The sequence below is a fragment of the Eubalaena glacialis genome, chromosome 17 (genome assembly GCF_028564815.1).
Source record: "Eubalaena glacialis isolate mEubGla1 chromosome 17, mEubGla1.1.hap2.+ XY, whole genome shotgun sequence".
NCBI lineage: Eukaryota > Metazoa > Chordata > Mammalia > Artiodactyla > Balaenidae > Eubalaena > Eubalaena glacialis.
Genome location: NC_083732.1, coordinates 70,515,300 through 70,532,684, shown reverse-complemented (window position 1 = coordinate 70,532,684; position 17,385 = coordinate 70,515,300). Strand labels below are relative to the sequence as shown.

Sequence of the window (17,385 nt, the reverse complement as noted above, 5' to 3'; positions counted from 1 at the left end):
CTCAACGTAAGACTAAGAAAGGAATCGAAAATGACACATTTGACTACTTTCTCCTGAAAACACTTGCTTTCTGTGGAACCTATCTTTCCCACTCCTCCTTCTCATTCCTTTAAAAACTGGTGTTCAGCTCTTTTACATACTGGGATTCATTTCAAGATTTTCTGCTATTCTCACTATCCAAAACAATCCCATCCTTTCTCATGGCTTGAACTGACATCTATATGTTGATGATTCTATAATCTGTTTCTCCAGCTTCACTCTCCTTTGGAGTTCCAGACACATGTATCCAACTTTTACAAAATATTTTCACTTTGCAATCTTACAGGCAACTAATCACATGTTCTTAATTGAACATGTCATATTCCATCAAAATCTTTCTTGCAATACTAGTAGTACTGACTTAAATTATACCAACTTGAAAAATTAATGAGTATTACCAGGACTTGGCAAACTGGCTAAGGTAGCATATAGATATTAGAAATAATTTCCCAAAGGTGACAGTTGAAACCCAAGAGACAGGTTCTCTGATGAAAGAGAAAGGAACAGATTGTACAGTCATGAGAACTATAAAGGTATCAAAACAAGCACACTCTCCCTGCCATCTCCAGAAACTTCCCTCATCTTTTGGACCTGTTTTGATATCTCCTTTTTTCTGAGCCTCTGAAAGACACTCTCAGATAGAGGTCAAGAAAAGGAAGAAAAAAAGAGGATAACTAACAAAGATGTAAATACATGGATCTGTATAATGCCAATAGAAACCAAAGGAGAAAAGATTTTTACAAAGTAAAGAGTTCAAAAAAGTCAAATACTTTGAAAAAGTTAAAGCAGATAAGAATGGAGAAAAGATTACTGAGTTTAACAATTATGAAGTGCTTTTAAGAGAATCAGTAAGAGGTAAGGATGGAAAAATAAAAGGTAAGGAAATGGGTATAAGCATTAATAATGTATTTGTACTCACGACAAAATCACAAATACTCCTTATAATGCCACATTACTCTATCTTATATGGAGCTAAAGATGGGCAAGAAAATCTCATAAAGGGAACAAAACTCAAGCTGAGACCCTAAAATAATTTTCATAACAACTTTATGACATCCAAGCATCAGGAAGAGAGGGATAGCATCTTTTCCATTTTGTATTTCTTTCATTGCTTCCCTATCCCAGTGACTTGTACACAGTCAACAAGTGTTTCTTGGACTCCCATGTGACCAGATTAATTAAATTTATTTCCAATACAAATGCTGTGCCAGTGAAAAGAGGGGTTTATGTTTTACTTACCAGGGAAGGTACTATCTTCTGGATTAATTGAAGCATTAATGCTTCTTTTCAGGAGGTGATAAACATTTGCTGCTCTTAAGTCTGAAAAAGAAAAAAACAAACTCAACTGGGTTCAAGAGTTACATAATGTAGACCTATTCCAGTTTCACCATCAGAGATTCTCAAGTACACTATATTGTACATAAAAGAACTACACTCTGTTCAAGTTTTGATATAATAAATCTAAAGCAAGCAGAGAAAATAGGTAAAGCTCCCGGTTTGCACACGCCTGCCAGTTAACACAAATCCAAAACTCCCCCAAAAGAATAATTTTAAACGGAGAAGGAAAATCCTGTTACAATACTCTGTACACAACCACATACACTTCCTCCTCAAAATGCCGCTCTATCAAAACAAGCTAAATAAAATGCAATACAGATTCTAGACAGGAGCACCAAAAAGCAGTGCATTCTCAAACGGTCGTAATTGTCTTAAATTTATAATTTGTTTTTTAACTTAGTTTATGTGTGGAATGTCTCCTCCCGTTAGGATGTAAACTCTAGGAGAGTAAGATCCTTTTCCATCTTGTTCCTTTCTGTATTACCTGCATTTGGAACACAGGAGGCAGAACTACCTATTGAATGCATATATGTCCAAAGAACAGAAATTCCATTTCCAAGGCGTAGGGAATTTATTCAGTTAAATATTTACTGTGTCGGAAACTTCTGAGCGCTGGAATCTTGCATCCACAATTTTGTCCCTATTTTTCTATGGAGATAATATTTTTTTCAGCCCTTACCAGGTCGATCCCCGATAGAGTCACAGCAGCAGAACTTGATCACAATTTTTTTCTCCTCCCTGCAAGCCGTTCCCGCTCTTTCTCAGCCCAGCGCTTACCTGGCTGTTTCTCGGTACCCTCAGCGGACGAAGCCCCTGGCCCATGCTCCGCCACCGCACCCGCCGCCGACGGGACTTTTTCTTCCTCCCAGATCACTAGGAGTAGGTACCGATCCATCTCTCAGGGCTGAGCCCCCGTTTCAGCTCTCGGCTTCCACATCCAAACAGCCCCGCGCTACTGACGCACTTCCGGTTCCTTCTACTTAGGTCGGCTGGAAACTGTGTGTCCTCCATTGGTTTTCCGCAGCTTTTCCAGCAAGCGAGTTATTTTCGGGGGTTATTCTCTCAATAACTAGATCATTTCCTCTCTTCATGACGAAACTGCTACGGTGGGAAGATTGGAGGAGATGCAGGAAAAGCAGAGAAGCAGACGAGTGCTGGCTTGTCTAGGATCTGTTATGCTCGGCTACATGCGTTTCCCGCCGGGCCCGTGATGCTGCGGGACAGGTCTTGGATCCTGGAAAAAGGACTGTCCTGCTACTGGGGGAACATGTCGAGTTTTTCTAGGGCGCCCCAGGTGAGATCGGACTCTTGTAGCTCGATGGCATTCCTTACGCTGGCAGAAGGAGGTCGGATTTAGTGAAGCTGAGTAGGATGGGAAGCCGGGTCCTTGGGCCCGGAAATGCTTCGGTGAAGCACAAAGGGTGGTGATTCTGACCACCACTTGCTGTCGTTTTCTTGGTACTCCTACCCTCCCCTTTTCAGTCAACCCTTTTCGTGTTTCTTTTTACCCCCCTCGGGAAGAAGGAGGGAAGGTCAGAGAGGTAATAAGCTGGATCATATAGGGCATTGTAGACTATTGTAAGAGTTTGATTTACTGAACAAAATAAGGGGAGTAACATGATCTCGCTTAAGTGTTAAAAGGAGCACTCCGACTGCTGAGTTGAGAATAGACTGTGTAGAGATGGGGATTGGTGGAGAAGAGAAGCAAAGAATCTGTTTGGAGGCTACTGAAATAATCCAGGCTAGACATGATGGTGGCACAAACCAGACTTAGTAACTGTGTAGAGTTGAAAAGTGGTCACGTTCCGTTTGAAGGTGGAGCCAACAGGATTTCCTGAAGGACTGTATGTGCGCCGACAGCAAAAGAAAAAACAAGGATTATTCCAAGGTTTTTTGTTTCAACAACCGGAAGAACGTTCCATCAACTGAGATAGGCAAGGCTGAGATTGAAGCAGGTTTCAGGAGGAAGAGCAGGAGTTGGTCTAAGCTGCCTCTTAGTCTAGTCCTGCTCCAAGTGTGATTCCTTCCTTGGACTGTTTGTTACCTGTCCCTAATGAGGAAAATACAGAAAGTAAGATTAAACATTAAAAAACTAGCAATTTGACATTGTGGCAGTATTTTAATTGTTTTATCAAAGTTTTTTTTTTTTTTTTTTTTCTATCAGGTATTGGTCTGCAATGGACTGGGGAAAAACTAGTCTTCTGCTACATATGGTTTAAGAAGCACTGTAGTGTATATGCCAGGTGGGCAATTGAATGCAAGTGTAGAGTTCAGGAAAGAGGTCCAGGCTGGAGATGTAAATTAGGGAATCATAAACATACAGATGGCATTTAAAGTTATGGGTCTGGATGAAGTCTGTGTGGAAATGTGTAAAGAGAAGATAGGATTTAAAGTCCAAATCAGGATATTATGAGAGGGAAAGGAGGGGCTACTCATCATTTTGCTGGGGCAATGGCATAAAATGGGGTTGTCTTAGACAAAGTGGTCAATATGGTTTTCCTGTGAAGAAGCCAAATTCATTTTAGTGCCCCAACAGGTTTTTTTTTGTTTTTACTTTGTAAAAATCTTTTCTTGTTTGGTTTCTATTGGCATTATACAGATCCATGTATTTACATCTTTGTTAGTTATCCTCTTTTTTATTTATTTTTATTTATTTTTTAAAATTTATTTATTTATTTATTTATGGCTGTGCTGGGTCTTCGTTTCTGTGCGAGGGCTTTCTCTAGTTGCGGCGAGCGGGGGCCACTCTTCATTGCGGTGCGCGGGCCTCTCACTGTCGTGGCCTCTCTTGTTGCGGAGCACAGGCTCCAGACGCGCAGGCTCAGCAGTTGTGGCTCATGGGCCCAGCCGCTACGCGGCATGTGGGATCTTCCCAGACCAGGGCTCGAACCCGTGTCCCCTGCATTGGCAGGCAGATTCTCAACCACTGCGCCACCAGGGAAGCCGACAGTTACCCTCTTTTTTTCTTCCTTTTCTTGGCCTCTATCTGCGAGTGTCTTTTTTGTTTGTTTGTTTTTAAAATTTATTTATTTATTTTTGGCTGCATTGGGTCTTCTTGACTAGCTTGCCAAGAACAGTTCTGGAACATTTCAACATTTCAGAGGCAAGAGAAAGAGAGAACTAGCATGATAGGAAAACAAAACAAAACAAAGCAATAGAGGGTGGTGTCCTGGAAATCAAGTGAAGAAAGAATACCCAGGAGAGGGGAATGATCAACTGTGTCAAAGACTTAGAATTGACCAATGGATTTAGTAATGTGAAGGTCATGGTAAACTTGGCAGGCAGTAGTGTGCTGGTGATGGTGTGGGAAGATAAAAGCCAGGGTGGAGTAGGTTGAAGAGAGAATGAGGAGAGACAAATTAAAGACAACTCTTTGCAAGAGTTTGCTACAAAGAAGAGGAAAGAAATGAGGCAGTTGCTGGTAGGGAAGGGAGGTCAGGAGTTTGTTTGTTTTTATGGATAATTTTAATCATACACAAAAGTAGATATCACCCAATTTCAAAAGTCTCACAGCCAATATCATTTAATCTGTGCCCCCATTCATTTCTTTTTCTTACGTATGAATTTGAGGTAAACCTTAGACTCATATTATTTCATCAGTAAATATTTCAATATGTTCTTTACAAGATAAGGATTTTTTTTAAAATTCCATTACCATTTATCAAAGCTAAATGGAAATTTAACAGCAATTCCTTAGTATCATCAAATATCCAGTATGTGTTCGAGTTTCCAATTTTCTCACACATATCATGTATATTATATAAATACATAGTATTTTTACAGTTTCTTCCTTTGGATTAGGATCCAAAGTAGCAATAAGTTGCTATTTTTTTAATGTCTCTCTCAATAATAGTTTCCTTTTCCTGTCTTTTTTTTGTACAGTTTATTGAAGAAACAAGATTGTCCTGTAGACAATTGAATTGAATTTTTTTTTCTTTTTTTTTTTAGTTCATAAGCTGAGAGAGGTATGGAAAGTATATGGGCTAGAAGCTCTTTATTTGCAAAGGACATGATCATCTGTGTAAAAAATGGAATTTACAAAAAGTTACTAGAACTGATAAATGAGTTTAGCAAGGTTGTAGAATACAAGACCAAAATACAAAAATGTAGTGTATTTCTATATACTAGCAACAATCAGAAATTTAAATTAAAAATACAATACCGTTTACAATGGCATCAAAATATATGAAATAAACTTGACAAAAGATGTAAAAGGGGAATGGGGTAGAGACTAGAAAAATGAGAACAGGAAAACAGCAGATTGGTAAGCAGTTTTATAAGCTGATTTGAGATTTGTGATAATTAAATTTAAGATAAAACCAGCGGCGAGCCTAGATGTACTTTTTCCAGCATTGTTTGGCTGCTTGTGTATATCCATAGAGAAAGCATCTGATCAAGATCTTTCTGGCCTGTAATTTTCTTAGAGTTTGAAGGCAGTGATGGATACTGCAAAGACAGCGGTTTAGTCCTGGGGCAGCCTAAGATGTCTATCTAAGGCAGTTTTTTAAAATTTAAGTTTATTCAACATCATCCATCTATGCTTTTCCAGCTACATTCTGCTATTTAACTCTTCCTTGGAATTAAACTCCTGAATAGTCTTCAGTTCGTAATTGGCCACTCATCTTTCAATGTTAATGTACCTTCCAATCTCCAAATATTTTTGAAGACCTTCATAAACAACTTCTACTTTCATAAGAGCTTATCATGACCCCTCCAGATACTATTCTATATGGCACAAAAAATATAAGTCATAATGTAAAGGGAAATAATATCTTTGGAATGTTTTTAAAAGAGCATAATCCATATTGCTAATAGAAAAGCAGGCAGGAAAGATTACTGTGTTAATCTTTGCAGAATAATGAGAAAAGATCCCCCTTTTCCAGAAACAGAAATGAGAACAAAACAAAAAAATTAGTGATAGGATCTTTTTTCATAATAATTATTGATGTTAACTGTAGATTACGTGTGATGGTATATAATAGCAAACTCAGTTGTTTCCATTTAATTAGAATTTTCTTTGTTTCCTCTTCTGTCTTTTCCAGCAATGGGCCACTTTTGCTCGAGTTTGGTATCTCTTAGATGGGAAAATGCAGCCCCCTGGCAAACTTGCTGCCCTGGCATCAGTTAAACTTCAAGGATTGCATAAACCTATGTACCATCAACTGAGTGAGTATCATTTTAGACCTGTTATTGGTAATCACAGTTTTCATGTCAGGATAGAATTTTGAAGATGTTTGACTGGGCTGTTTTTTGTTTTTTGTTTTTAAATTTATTTATTTATTTATTTTTGGCTGCGTTGGGTCTTCGTTGCTGCGCGCAGGCTTTCTCTAGCTGTGGCGAGCGGGGGCTTCTCTTCCTTGCAGTGTGCGGGCTTCTCATTGAGGTGGCTTCTCTTGTTGTGGAGCACGGGCTCTAGGCACGTGGGCTTCAGTAGTTGTGGCACATGGGCTCAGTAGTTGTGGCTCGCGGGCTCTAGAGCACAGGCTCAGTAGTTGTGGCGCCTGGACTTAGTTGCTCCGCAGCATGTGGGATCTTCCCGGACCAGGGCTCGAACCCGTGTACCCTACCTTGACCGGCAGATTCTTAACCACTGTGCCACCAGGGAAGCCCTGGGCTGTTTTAAGGATCTCTTTTTTCCTGAGGATCCCTTATTCCATTCTTGATAAAAACCTGTTGGGGGCGGGACTTTCCTGGTGAAGCAGTGGTTAAGAATCCGCCTGCCAATGCAGGGGACATGAGTTCGAGCCCTGGTCTGGGAAGATCCCACATGCCGGGGAGCAACTAAGCCCGTGCACCGCAACTACTGAGCCTGTGCTGTACAGCCCGTGAGCCACAACTATGGAGCCCGCGCACCTAGAGCCCATGCTCCGCAACAAGAGAAGCCACTGCAATGAGAAGCCCGCGCACCGCAACGAAGACCCAACGCAGCCAAAAATAAATAAATAAATAAATAAATTTTAAAAACAAACAAACAAAAAAAACCTGTTGGGGCACTAAAATGAATTTGGCTTCTTCATAGGAAAACCATATTGACCACTTTGTCTAAGACAACCCCGTTTTATGCCATTGCCCCAGCAAAATGATCAGTAGCCCCTCCTTTCCCTCTCCTAATATCCTGATTTGGACTTTAAATTAAATGTTCACTATTAAACATGTTTCTTCATGTGGCAACATGCATTTCAATAGAGTTTCTGAAAATGAGCAAATAAGCTTGCCCTCTCTTCTAAAAAACCCTTTGCTCCAGAAAGATACGTAGGGCTAGCTAGGCATGGAAAGTTACTTTTCACTGTTTTGAATTAATAGATTTGCTCTTCTGTGTCCTTTTTCCAAAACAAAACAAAACAGGTGCTTTCATGCTAAAAGCCTTCTGTTTATCACAGGTAGTTTTGATTGACTTCACTTTCCTAGGCACTTCCTATCCCCCCTGTAAGATCCAAGTATCAGTTCTTACTCTTCATCTTGCTTGACCTGTCAACAGCATTTTTTGCAGTTGATCGTAGTTTTAACTTTATTTTGAAACATGAAATATACAAAGATAGGGCTTCCCTGGTGGTGCAGTGGTTGAGAATCTGCCTGCCAATGCAGGGGACACGGGTTCGAGCCCTGGTCTGGGAAGATCCCACATGCCACGGAGCAACTGGGCCCGTGAGCCACAATTACTGAGCCTGCGCGTCTGGAGCCTGTGCCCCGCAACAAGAGAGGCCGCAACAATGAAAGGCCCGCGCACCACGATGAAGAGTGGCCCCCGCTTGCCACAACTGGAGAAAGCCCTCGCACAGAAACGAAGACCCAACACAGCCAAAATAAATAAATAAATAAATAAATAAACCCAAAGTTTAAATTAAAAAAATTAAAAAAAAAAGAAATATACAAAGATATATTTAGATGGATAGAGATGTATTCCTCTACCTATATATAAATATAGATAATATTTTAAAGAAAATTAATAATAATGGTGGTGAAATGAATACCCATACACTCAGCATTTGGGTTGTTTTCCTCTTTTCTGCCGTTACAAACAGCATTGCTATCAGTATTCTTGTACCTTTTTCCCAGGGCACGTGTGGAAGAGTTTCTCTGAGGTCTGTCTGTAGGACAGGAATTACTGGGTTTAAAATGGGAACCTAGTTAGTCTTTATATGCAGGTGTTTTCATTTTTCCTCATCTCAGTAACATTGATATTGTCGTTCTTTTTAATTTTGACTACTCTGGTAAATGGGATATGCTCTTTCTTGGTGGTTTTAATTTGCATTTTCCTGATTGCACATGAAGCTGAGAATCTTTTCATTTGTTTATTGGCCTTTTATCATTTCCCATTTTGTGAAAGGTCTATGCATTTCTTTTTCCCATTTTTCCACGGAGTTGTTTGTCCTTTACTTCTTTCTAACTTCTATTATAAAAATTTTACATTTTCAGAAAAGTTCAAAGAGTAGTACAGTGAATTTCTCTATACCAGCCACCTAGATTACACAATTATTAATATTTTATCATATTTTTTTACTCGATCATTTGAAAATAAATTACAGATATCATTATACCTCCCCCTAAATATTTCAGCATATGTCGCCCAAGAACAAAGATATTCTCCTATGTAACCCAAATGCCATTATCACACCTGAATATTAACTTTTATAGCCCTTCCTGTATATATGGCCATCGTTTGTCATATTGTTTTTCTGGGAAATTGTACGTCAGTTTTCAAATAAACATGTTTACAGTGATTATGAACACATGAAACATACTTAATAAATGCTGATTAAACCAGTATATGTTAGAAAAAACTTAAAACAACATATTTGTAAATTGAAAATTGCGTGCAGTTTGTTTTGATTTTAGTGACATCTTATGGACATGAAAAGTCCAAAGCTTTGCTGATAAAAGCCAGATATTAAATATAGTGAAACAAAAATGCAATTCAGTCTTTAAGAAGTAAATTCTAATTTCATAGAAAAGCTATTCTCCATTACCAGGGAAGGATGGCCCGACAGGCAGCCACAAAAGCTCCTCCGGTGTTCTAGCAGCACGCTTATTCATCAGTACTTAAGGAATACTTTTGCAGTAATGACGTGCTTGTAAGGAAGCAGAACTTTAATTCAGTGGACAGATAAGTGCTACACTTTAAGAAGAATTAGGTGGCTACTACTGATTCCACCTTCTCTCAAATTTTGTGAAAGGAGGGCATTCTTCTCCTAACTCCAGATCATCTTGATCTTGACCCAGACCACTGTTTCCATAAAAAAATAACCTTATAAATGGAACGTTGGTTTGCCACAGCATCCCACAAAGTCCATGGACCTGTATGTATGTTCAGATACATAACGTATACAATATTTGAACCATTTTATAGGCACTCCCTTCTCCTTCTGATTAGAGCTGCCCTCCTGAATGGGAGACTTGGGAGCTCTCTGAACATGTTTGCTTTTCACTGATACAGGAAAAGGAAGGCCACTTGGTGATTTTTGGATTGTGCCTTATTCTTCATGAGGACTCCATTCTTTTCACTGCCTACAAATTAATCAGTTGAGGAGAACCATATGAGCATTTAAAAGAAGCAAAGGGAAACCTTTCTTAAGCATTATCTAAAGTTATTAGATCATCTTAAAATACTTCTGGTGCACATGGAATGAAATCAAACGAAAGTTTCACACAGTTCTTAAGGGTTAATGTTATGAATGTTAGCACACCAAACAATTCTAACAATTCACTAGTCTAATCTCTAGTATTTCTGCCTTGCATTATTTATTTAAATCTTTTAAGGATTTGTGGGCTTTCCTGGTGGTGCAGTGGTTGAGAGTCCGCCTGCCAATGCAGGGGACACGGGTTCGAGCCCTGGTCTGGGAGGATCCCACATGCCGCGGAGCGGCTGGGCCCGTGAGCCACAACTACTGAGCCTGCGCGTCTGGAGCCTGTGCTCCGCAACAAGAGAGGCCGCAATGGTGAGAGGCCCGCGCACCGCGATGAAGAGTGGCCCCCGCTCGCCGCAACTAGAGAAAGCCCTCGCACAGAAATGAAGACCCAACACAGCCAAAAATAAATAAATAAATAAATAAATTTATTAAAAAAAAAAAAAAAAAAATCTTTTAAGGATTTGTTAGAAAAAAAAGTTTAGAATGCTCTTCTTAAAGTTACGCAGCTAATGTATTTTTCTTTCTTACTATTCAGTTGTGTCAGTCTATTTCAAATGTTAACTATGCATCGTTTAAATTTTACAGTCTTTTTTTTTTAATTTTTATTTATTTATTTATGGCTGTGTTGGGTCTTCGTTTCTGCGCGAGGGCTTTCTCTAGTTGCAGCGAGCGGGGGCCACTCCTCATCGCGGTGCGCGGTCCTCTCACTAGCGTGGCCTCTCTTGTTGCGGAGCACAGGCTCCAGACGCGCAGGCTCAGTAATTGTGGCTCACGGGCCCAGTTGCTCCGCGGCATGTGGGATCTTCTCAGACCAGGGCTCGAACCCGTGTCCCCTGCATTAGCAGGCAGATTCTCAACCACTGCGCCACCAGGGAAGCCCCGGGAAGCCCCCGAAAAGCCCCTGAAATTTTACAGTCTTAATCACACATTTATTCTTCATCTCACTCCTAGAATATCATTGTACAAAGCACTGAAGCTTTTTGCTCCAGGTTATATCTAGAATACATGCCTCTTTTAGAAGGAATATTTACACATTATCATAAATTTGAACAACACACCTTGTTCCTATCACAACGTCTTTACACTCAGTAGATTTTGTGGTAACTTACATGATCATCTGTCACATTAGCCCTGCAGAAGTTCAGGGATGCTAAAAAAAACGTTGAAGTAGGCATTTGGACATTTGTCCTTCAAGGCTGGAAACAAACATAAAGGCCAAAGCCAAACTTTGTTGCTTATCGCTAAATTGGAACAGCTATTTTTCAAACGTTTCTCAAACCAAATCTTGTAAGGAGACCCAATATGTAAAAGCAGTGTTGCACTGGATGAAGGAGACCTTAGATTCCCTGACATAAACCTTTGAGTTTTCCCTTTGATTGAATTAGTTTGAATTTTATTTGGCCATTTAATTTAGCACCTAATATTATAAAAAGAAATCAAATAAGGTCAGAAATCTAAGTTGATAAATTTTTGTAAATAAACTCAATTCCTTTTTCTAAAAATTGATTACTAAACTTTAACTTTAAAAAAAAGTTTTTAAGTTTGAAAGATATTAATTAACTTCCACCATCTCTTGATCAGGCAGTAGAGTTCCAATTTATATGTATTTGGTGCATATTGTAAAACGTAAAATGTTTCAATTAAAATTTTAAAATGACATATATCTATTTATTTGGATTAACAGAAATTTAGATAGAAATGATTGCACTATATCCAGGATTTTAGGCTTTAATCATAATATTGGCTTCTGTTTTAATAAGTAGTGCAGTTAAAAAAGATTTAATTGCTGGTTGGTTTTAATTAGAGACAGTGGAGAAGTGCTTCTAAGAATTATTAAATACAGTAGAGATTTGGCATAAGTTATTAAGGGAGAATAATTTTTCCCAGATTAGATGTTCATACTTAGAGCTGAAAGAACACAATTTTCACCTGATTTGTGGTATTCTTTCTAATGTCCCTTGAAAGATCCTTTTTGAAGTAAAAATGTGTTTTGAATGGCGCAAAATGCTTTTTGCATATTTAAAGCTTAAACAACATTTAAAAAATAAATTCAGGTTTATTAGAAAGTTAAAGATTCCATTTTTCCTCCAAATAGGTGTCACAGAAAGCGCCTGAACAGGGAGTTAAATACCTTGGTGTGAGCTTTGACAAATCACTTAATCTTAACAAGCCTTAGCTTCTTCAACTGTAAGTGTCTGGTTGAAAGCTAACGTAATTTCGGCATTATTTGGGACTGTGTAGGTATCTTCTCACCCTCTTCATTTGTTCTTCAGGTTCATTTGCCCAGCTGCCTTAGTAGCCCACCATGGGTCACTTTTGGGAACTTTAGTCACTTAATTTGCCAAATAGTCAAACTTTCCTTTTCAACCAGCTAACAGCAAGCTTCCCATTCCCAGATCTTTCCTTCACACCCCTGGATTCCCTTACACTCTAGTGAAGAAAACTCACCTGCTTTATCCTCTTTCCTTTACCCTTGTCTTATATAAACTATGAACTTCTCACTGAAAATTCTGTCATTCAAATTCAAGCTCTGCATAGACTCTGATAATGTAATCTTCAGTTTTGAGATACTGTACTTATTTATACTTATTTTTTCAGTGGTGATTTTTTTCAAATAAATAACCTTCAAGAATCTTTTGAAGTTTGTTTTTCTATTAGTAGAATAGGCACTTAATAAATGTTTCTGACTACTTGATTTTGTCATGTACAGTGACTTGTGAAAACTTACATGTTGACTTTTTAGGATTTTTTTTAGATGAACAGCCAGGCCTAGGGGTACTTTTCACTGGAAAATTAATCCAAAACATATATTTTGATTTTCAGATCATCTGTTGCATCAAGTATATGTGGACTCATAGTTGCTAGTGGCGGTTTAAATTTAACTAGTTAAATGTGTTTGGAAAAAACCTTGGGTTAGTAATTAAGCATAAGATCCTAGTATTCTTTTCTCTGAATTTGAAAAGAATAATCAATTGTGATGTTTTACATTTGTTTCCAATTTACCTGTTGGTAAAACAAACCATTTTTCATCTATATGCATATTGTTTTCATTTTCTCTTTTATTTTTAAGGGAAAATTTGTATGAGATATTTAAAAGTGGTGAAGTGTAATTATTAATAGTACATTTTAATGAAGTGTAATTATTAATCGGCAGAGAAAATAGGAGTAACAGTAGTTTGCCTTTAAAAGATGTGTCATTGTTATTGGCATCTTTATTGAATTCTCTTTTACCTTCCAGTGTTGAGATTTTCCAACTGTCTAGCCAACTCTTTCTGTGCTTAGATGTTATGTGAAAGAGAAATATAAATCTATTCAATGATTTTGATGTTGCACTGTGACTTGCTTTATATTTTTTGATGTGTTTTTTGGACTTTGATAAGCTTTATAAAAACCAAGCTCACTTTTTCTTAAAGTCAAGAATTTTCATATAAAATCTTTTTTTTTCTTTGTTCTTTTTAAATCTAGGTGACTGTGGAGATCATGTTGTCATAATGAACACAAGGCACATTGCATTTTCTGGAAACAAATGGGAACAAAAAGTGTACTCCTCACATACTGGGTAAGATAATGCTTTTGTCAGGGAAGATAGGCAGTTGAATATATATTACTTTAAGAATATTATTGGTCTTATTTAAAAGAAAAAGGTTTTTTCAAAATTTAAGAAAATACCAATTTTGTTCATGCCACATGTATGATTTACTCAATCAAAAAAACCGCAATACTGTACCAAATACTCATGATTACCTGAGAGTATTTGTTTTTCCTGGAAGCTTTTCATATAACCTCTCTGATCTAGATTCTTCTCATTTTTTAGTCAGTCTTCTCACTTCTTTCTTTCTGTTTCCTATACTTCATCTTACTGCTGTTTCCAGAACCATCTTGAACTTCTAAAAGTACATGAGATGTTGAAAGAATGGTGAGTGAAATCCCAAGTTTGGAAGATACCTAAAATCTCCACAACATGCCTTTCAAGTTATATATAGGTCTGCCTATCTGAATAATAGCAATCTCCTAGCTCATGAGGCAGCCCATTCAGTCTGCCTTTGATGTGGTCTAAATTTTAGAAAGATCTCAATGCTGTTGAGTCATCATCTGTTTTTCTCTAGCTTTCAGAATGGTCTTAGTCCTTTTTTGGACAGTGTAAAATTATATCTTCCACATGACATCCTTCAGATAGTTTTGAGACAATGATCAGCAAGTACCCACTAATCTGTCTTTTCTCTAGACTAAACACCTGTAGTTCCTTCAAAGTTCTTTTTATGGCTTCCCTTCAGATGTCTTATCTCCATTATATCTTGGTCACTGTTCTCTGGGTGCAATCACTGCTTATCAGTATCTTTCTTAACTAAATACACTCACCTGGCTGTGTTTTAATGGTTTTCTGGTATAATGTGACTCCACCATCTTTCAGTTATGCAATCTTCTATTGTAGTAGAACTTTTCTTCAAGGCCATATCACTATGTGCTACACCGAGTTCACCATCAGCTAAAACTCATAAGTCTTTTTCAAACATGCTGCTGTTCAACCATGTATCCTCCTTCCTGTGTATTTTAGTTGCATTCTAATCAACTGCAGTACCTTAAGTTTACTCCATGTAAATTGTATCTCTGGCCTTTTAAGATCTTTTGAGATGTTGATTATGTCATGTAATGTGTTAGTTAACCCCTCAGTTTCAGGTCATGTACAAATTTAATTAAGCATACCTTCTTCAGTATCATGCAAGATATGATTAAAAATGTTGGCTTTTCATTCTTGATCAAAATTATTATTTTTTTATTTCCAAGTGCACCTTCATCTTAGACAGGCAGACTTTGATATTCCCATCTGTTTCTTTTCCTCTCTTGCCCAAGTAGGTCTTAAATGCTTGGAATAACTTTTTTGCTTCCATTAGCCAGCCTTTGCCCATTCCTACACTTAAACACTTTCGTGAACTCTTTATTTAATGTAACAAAAATGAATTCACATCCATCTTTAGTAATTTTTACTGTTGGTAAATCTCTATATATAAACCAAGTTTTATAAAATTTACAGGTAATTGGGAAAGAAATATGAAAATGCAAAGTAACAATGTGATAAAACATAAAGTATTTTTTTCCCGGAGAGAAAGAATACAGGAATAGAAGTCTAGACAGGTATTTCTTTTTCTGAGGCTGAAATTCCATGAAGCAAATGAAAGAGCATCAGTTTGAAAATTATCCATCTTTCTCAGCAAATTTCTAAATTTGCTTTTTTAAGTTTTATTCCTAAAACGTGGTTCTCTAAATCATCTTTAAAATGTTTTCAAGTCTTGTTGAAAGAAACTTATAAAAGGAATCATATTTAGGTAATCTTACATTTTTCTTGCAGAGTCTACTGCCTTTACATTTTATTTTTCCCTCCCTCAAAAATCATTAAGGCTTTATCCATCCATTCAGTGTAATAAAACCTTGCATCTGTATGTTGTTTTTGTTTTAAATTTCTTAAGCACTGTCACTTGACTCTCATAAAAATCTTGAGAGGTAGATGGGGCAGATATTATCATTTTTCTTATATGAGCCAACTCATATATAAAGAGATGAAATGAATTGCCTAATATTATACTGGTAGCCACTGGCAAAACCTAGATTCCAGACCTGGATCTGGGGTATTCAAGTTACCAAGATGCCTCCAGTACTATCCCAAATATTTTTTTTAATCTACATTTTATATATAATTTTGATCGGAACACAATGAAATATTTTATTACTTAGAACCAACATATGACTTCCTGTTAATAGGAAACAGGAGCACGACTTGTTTAGAGTATTAACTTGCCTTCAGAACCAGGTAGTCTACCACTATTTTCTCCAAACCTGACCCCTAGCTTATTCACTTTGTCTGATTTGTCAGGGAATATGAAACATTTTGGCACTTTGCTTTTTTTTTTTTTTAATTCAAGCAGTGATAAACTAAGCAGTGATAAAAATGTTTGACTGAATGAGTGAATGAATGAATGATGAATAACTTTAAATTCCAGTAGAAATATAAATAGTTCGCCAAGAAATTTTCTAAGATGTGGAACTTTTTATGAAATAATGATTGCTAATTTGACCACTTAAGAGAATAGCATTTCAAATAGCATAGGTTACTGCTTAATTTTTAAGACATTGATGAACAGCATAGTTTCGAGAAACAAGTATAATTTCATAATAAAAAAAGTTTTCATATTATAAAAGAATGTTCATTTCAAGAATACTGTACCATAGCCTACTCCCAATTTTAATGTCTTTGTTTCTTTTAATAGCTACCCAGGTGGATTTAGACAAGTAACAGCTGCTCAGCTTCACCAGAAGGATCCAGTGGCAGTAAGTTTATAGTATTTTTTATTATATCACACAAGTTTTGATAGGTATTATTTTGTTATCATTCAGTTCTATATGTTTTCTAATTATTATTTAGTATGTTTTGCATTTAGTCAAAGAATTTTGATGCTTTTCTTTTTAATTTCTTAACATCTGCATGATCACCTAGAATATGATATGATTGCTGAAAATGTTTGGGGGAGACAGATGTATGTATGTATGTGTGTATATATGTTTATATTTCCATTATATCAAATATGCTAAGTATGTTGTTCCAATCTTATATTCTCACTGACTTTTTTGTTGTTGTTGTTCACTTGATTTACTGATTACCTGAGAGAGTTATGTTAAAATCTCAATTGTGGATTTATTAATTTTTCCTTGTAGTTCTGTCAGTTTTTTGCTCTGTATGTTTTGAAGATTTAGTGTTAGATGAATTCATTTACGTTTGGGATTATAATCTTCTTAAGGAGTTGATCAGGGTATATACTGACTCCCTTTATCTCCAATAATGCTTTTCAACTTGAGGTCTGTTCTTTTTATATATTAATATAGCTATATCAACCAATTTTTAAATTTTGTTTGCCTCGTATATCATTTTACAGTTTAATTTTAAACTTTACTGAGCTAGATTTTATTTTCTTTTTTATCCCCTTCTTTCTTGCCTTCTTTTGGATTGACTGAGTTTGCTTATTAGAAGTCTAGGATTAATCAATATCTTTACTTTCCTCAAAATCAAATCAAGGCCCCTAGAAGATTATCAATACCTATTCTCCCTTTCAATCTGTATATTTTCTCTGTTCAAGATTTTTAAAAACCCTTAAAATTCAGCATTCTTGTTATTGTCTTATACTGTTACTGATTCTTTATGGTCTTCTTTGCTTACGATCGCTTCTTGTAACTGGGATCAATGTCCTTCTCCTCGAAGTACTTCTTGTTGACATTCCTATCATAACATTCTGAATAGTGAACTCTCCTTTTCTGTCTGAAGCTATATTTTTGCCTTCATTCTTGAAAGATAGTTTTGCTTATATATGCAATTCTAGGATAACCGATTTTT

At 36.9% G+C, this 17,385-nt stretch overlaps 2 protein-coding genes across 2 annotated transcripts in view; one reads left to right on the top strand and one right to left on the bottom strand.

The window, feature by feature from the left end:
* The window catches only part of MTBP (MDM2 binding protein), a 68,738-nt gene extending 66,435 nt beyond the window's left edge, over positions 1-2,303 (bottom strand). The window contains exons 1-2 of the mRNA XM_061171797.1: positions 2,155-2,303; positions 1,279-1,359 (exon numbers count right to left, since the gene is read on the bottom strand). Of these exons, the coding sequence (XP_061027780.1) occupies positions 1,279-1,359; positions 2,155-2,272 (199 nt within the window). The 5' untranslated portion in view covers positions 2,273-2,303. The remainder of the gene's footprint in view (positions 1-1,278; positions 1,360-2,154) is intronic.
* Positions 2,304-2,587: 284 nt separating this feature from the next.
* MRPL13 (mitochondrial ribosomal protein L13) overlaps positions 2,588-17,385 on the top strand; it is a 38,390-nt gene continuing 23,592 nt past the window's right edge. Inside the window, exons 1-4 of the mRNA XM_061171934.1 lie at positions 2,588-2,671; positions 6,420-6,543; positions 13,470-13,563; positions 16,268-16,328. Coding sequence (XP_061027917.1) covers positions 2,588-2,671; positions 6,420-6,543; positions 13,470-13,563; positions 16,268-16,328 — 363 coding nt within the window. The remainder of the gene's footprint in view (positions 2,672-6,419; positions 6,544-13,469; positions 13,564-16,267; positions 16,329-17,385) is intronic.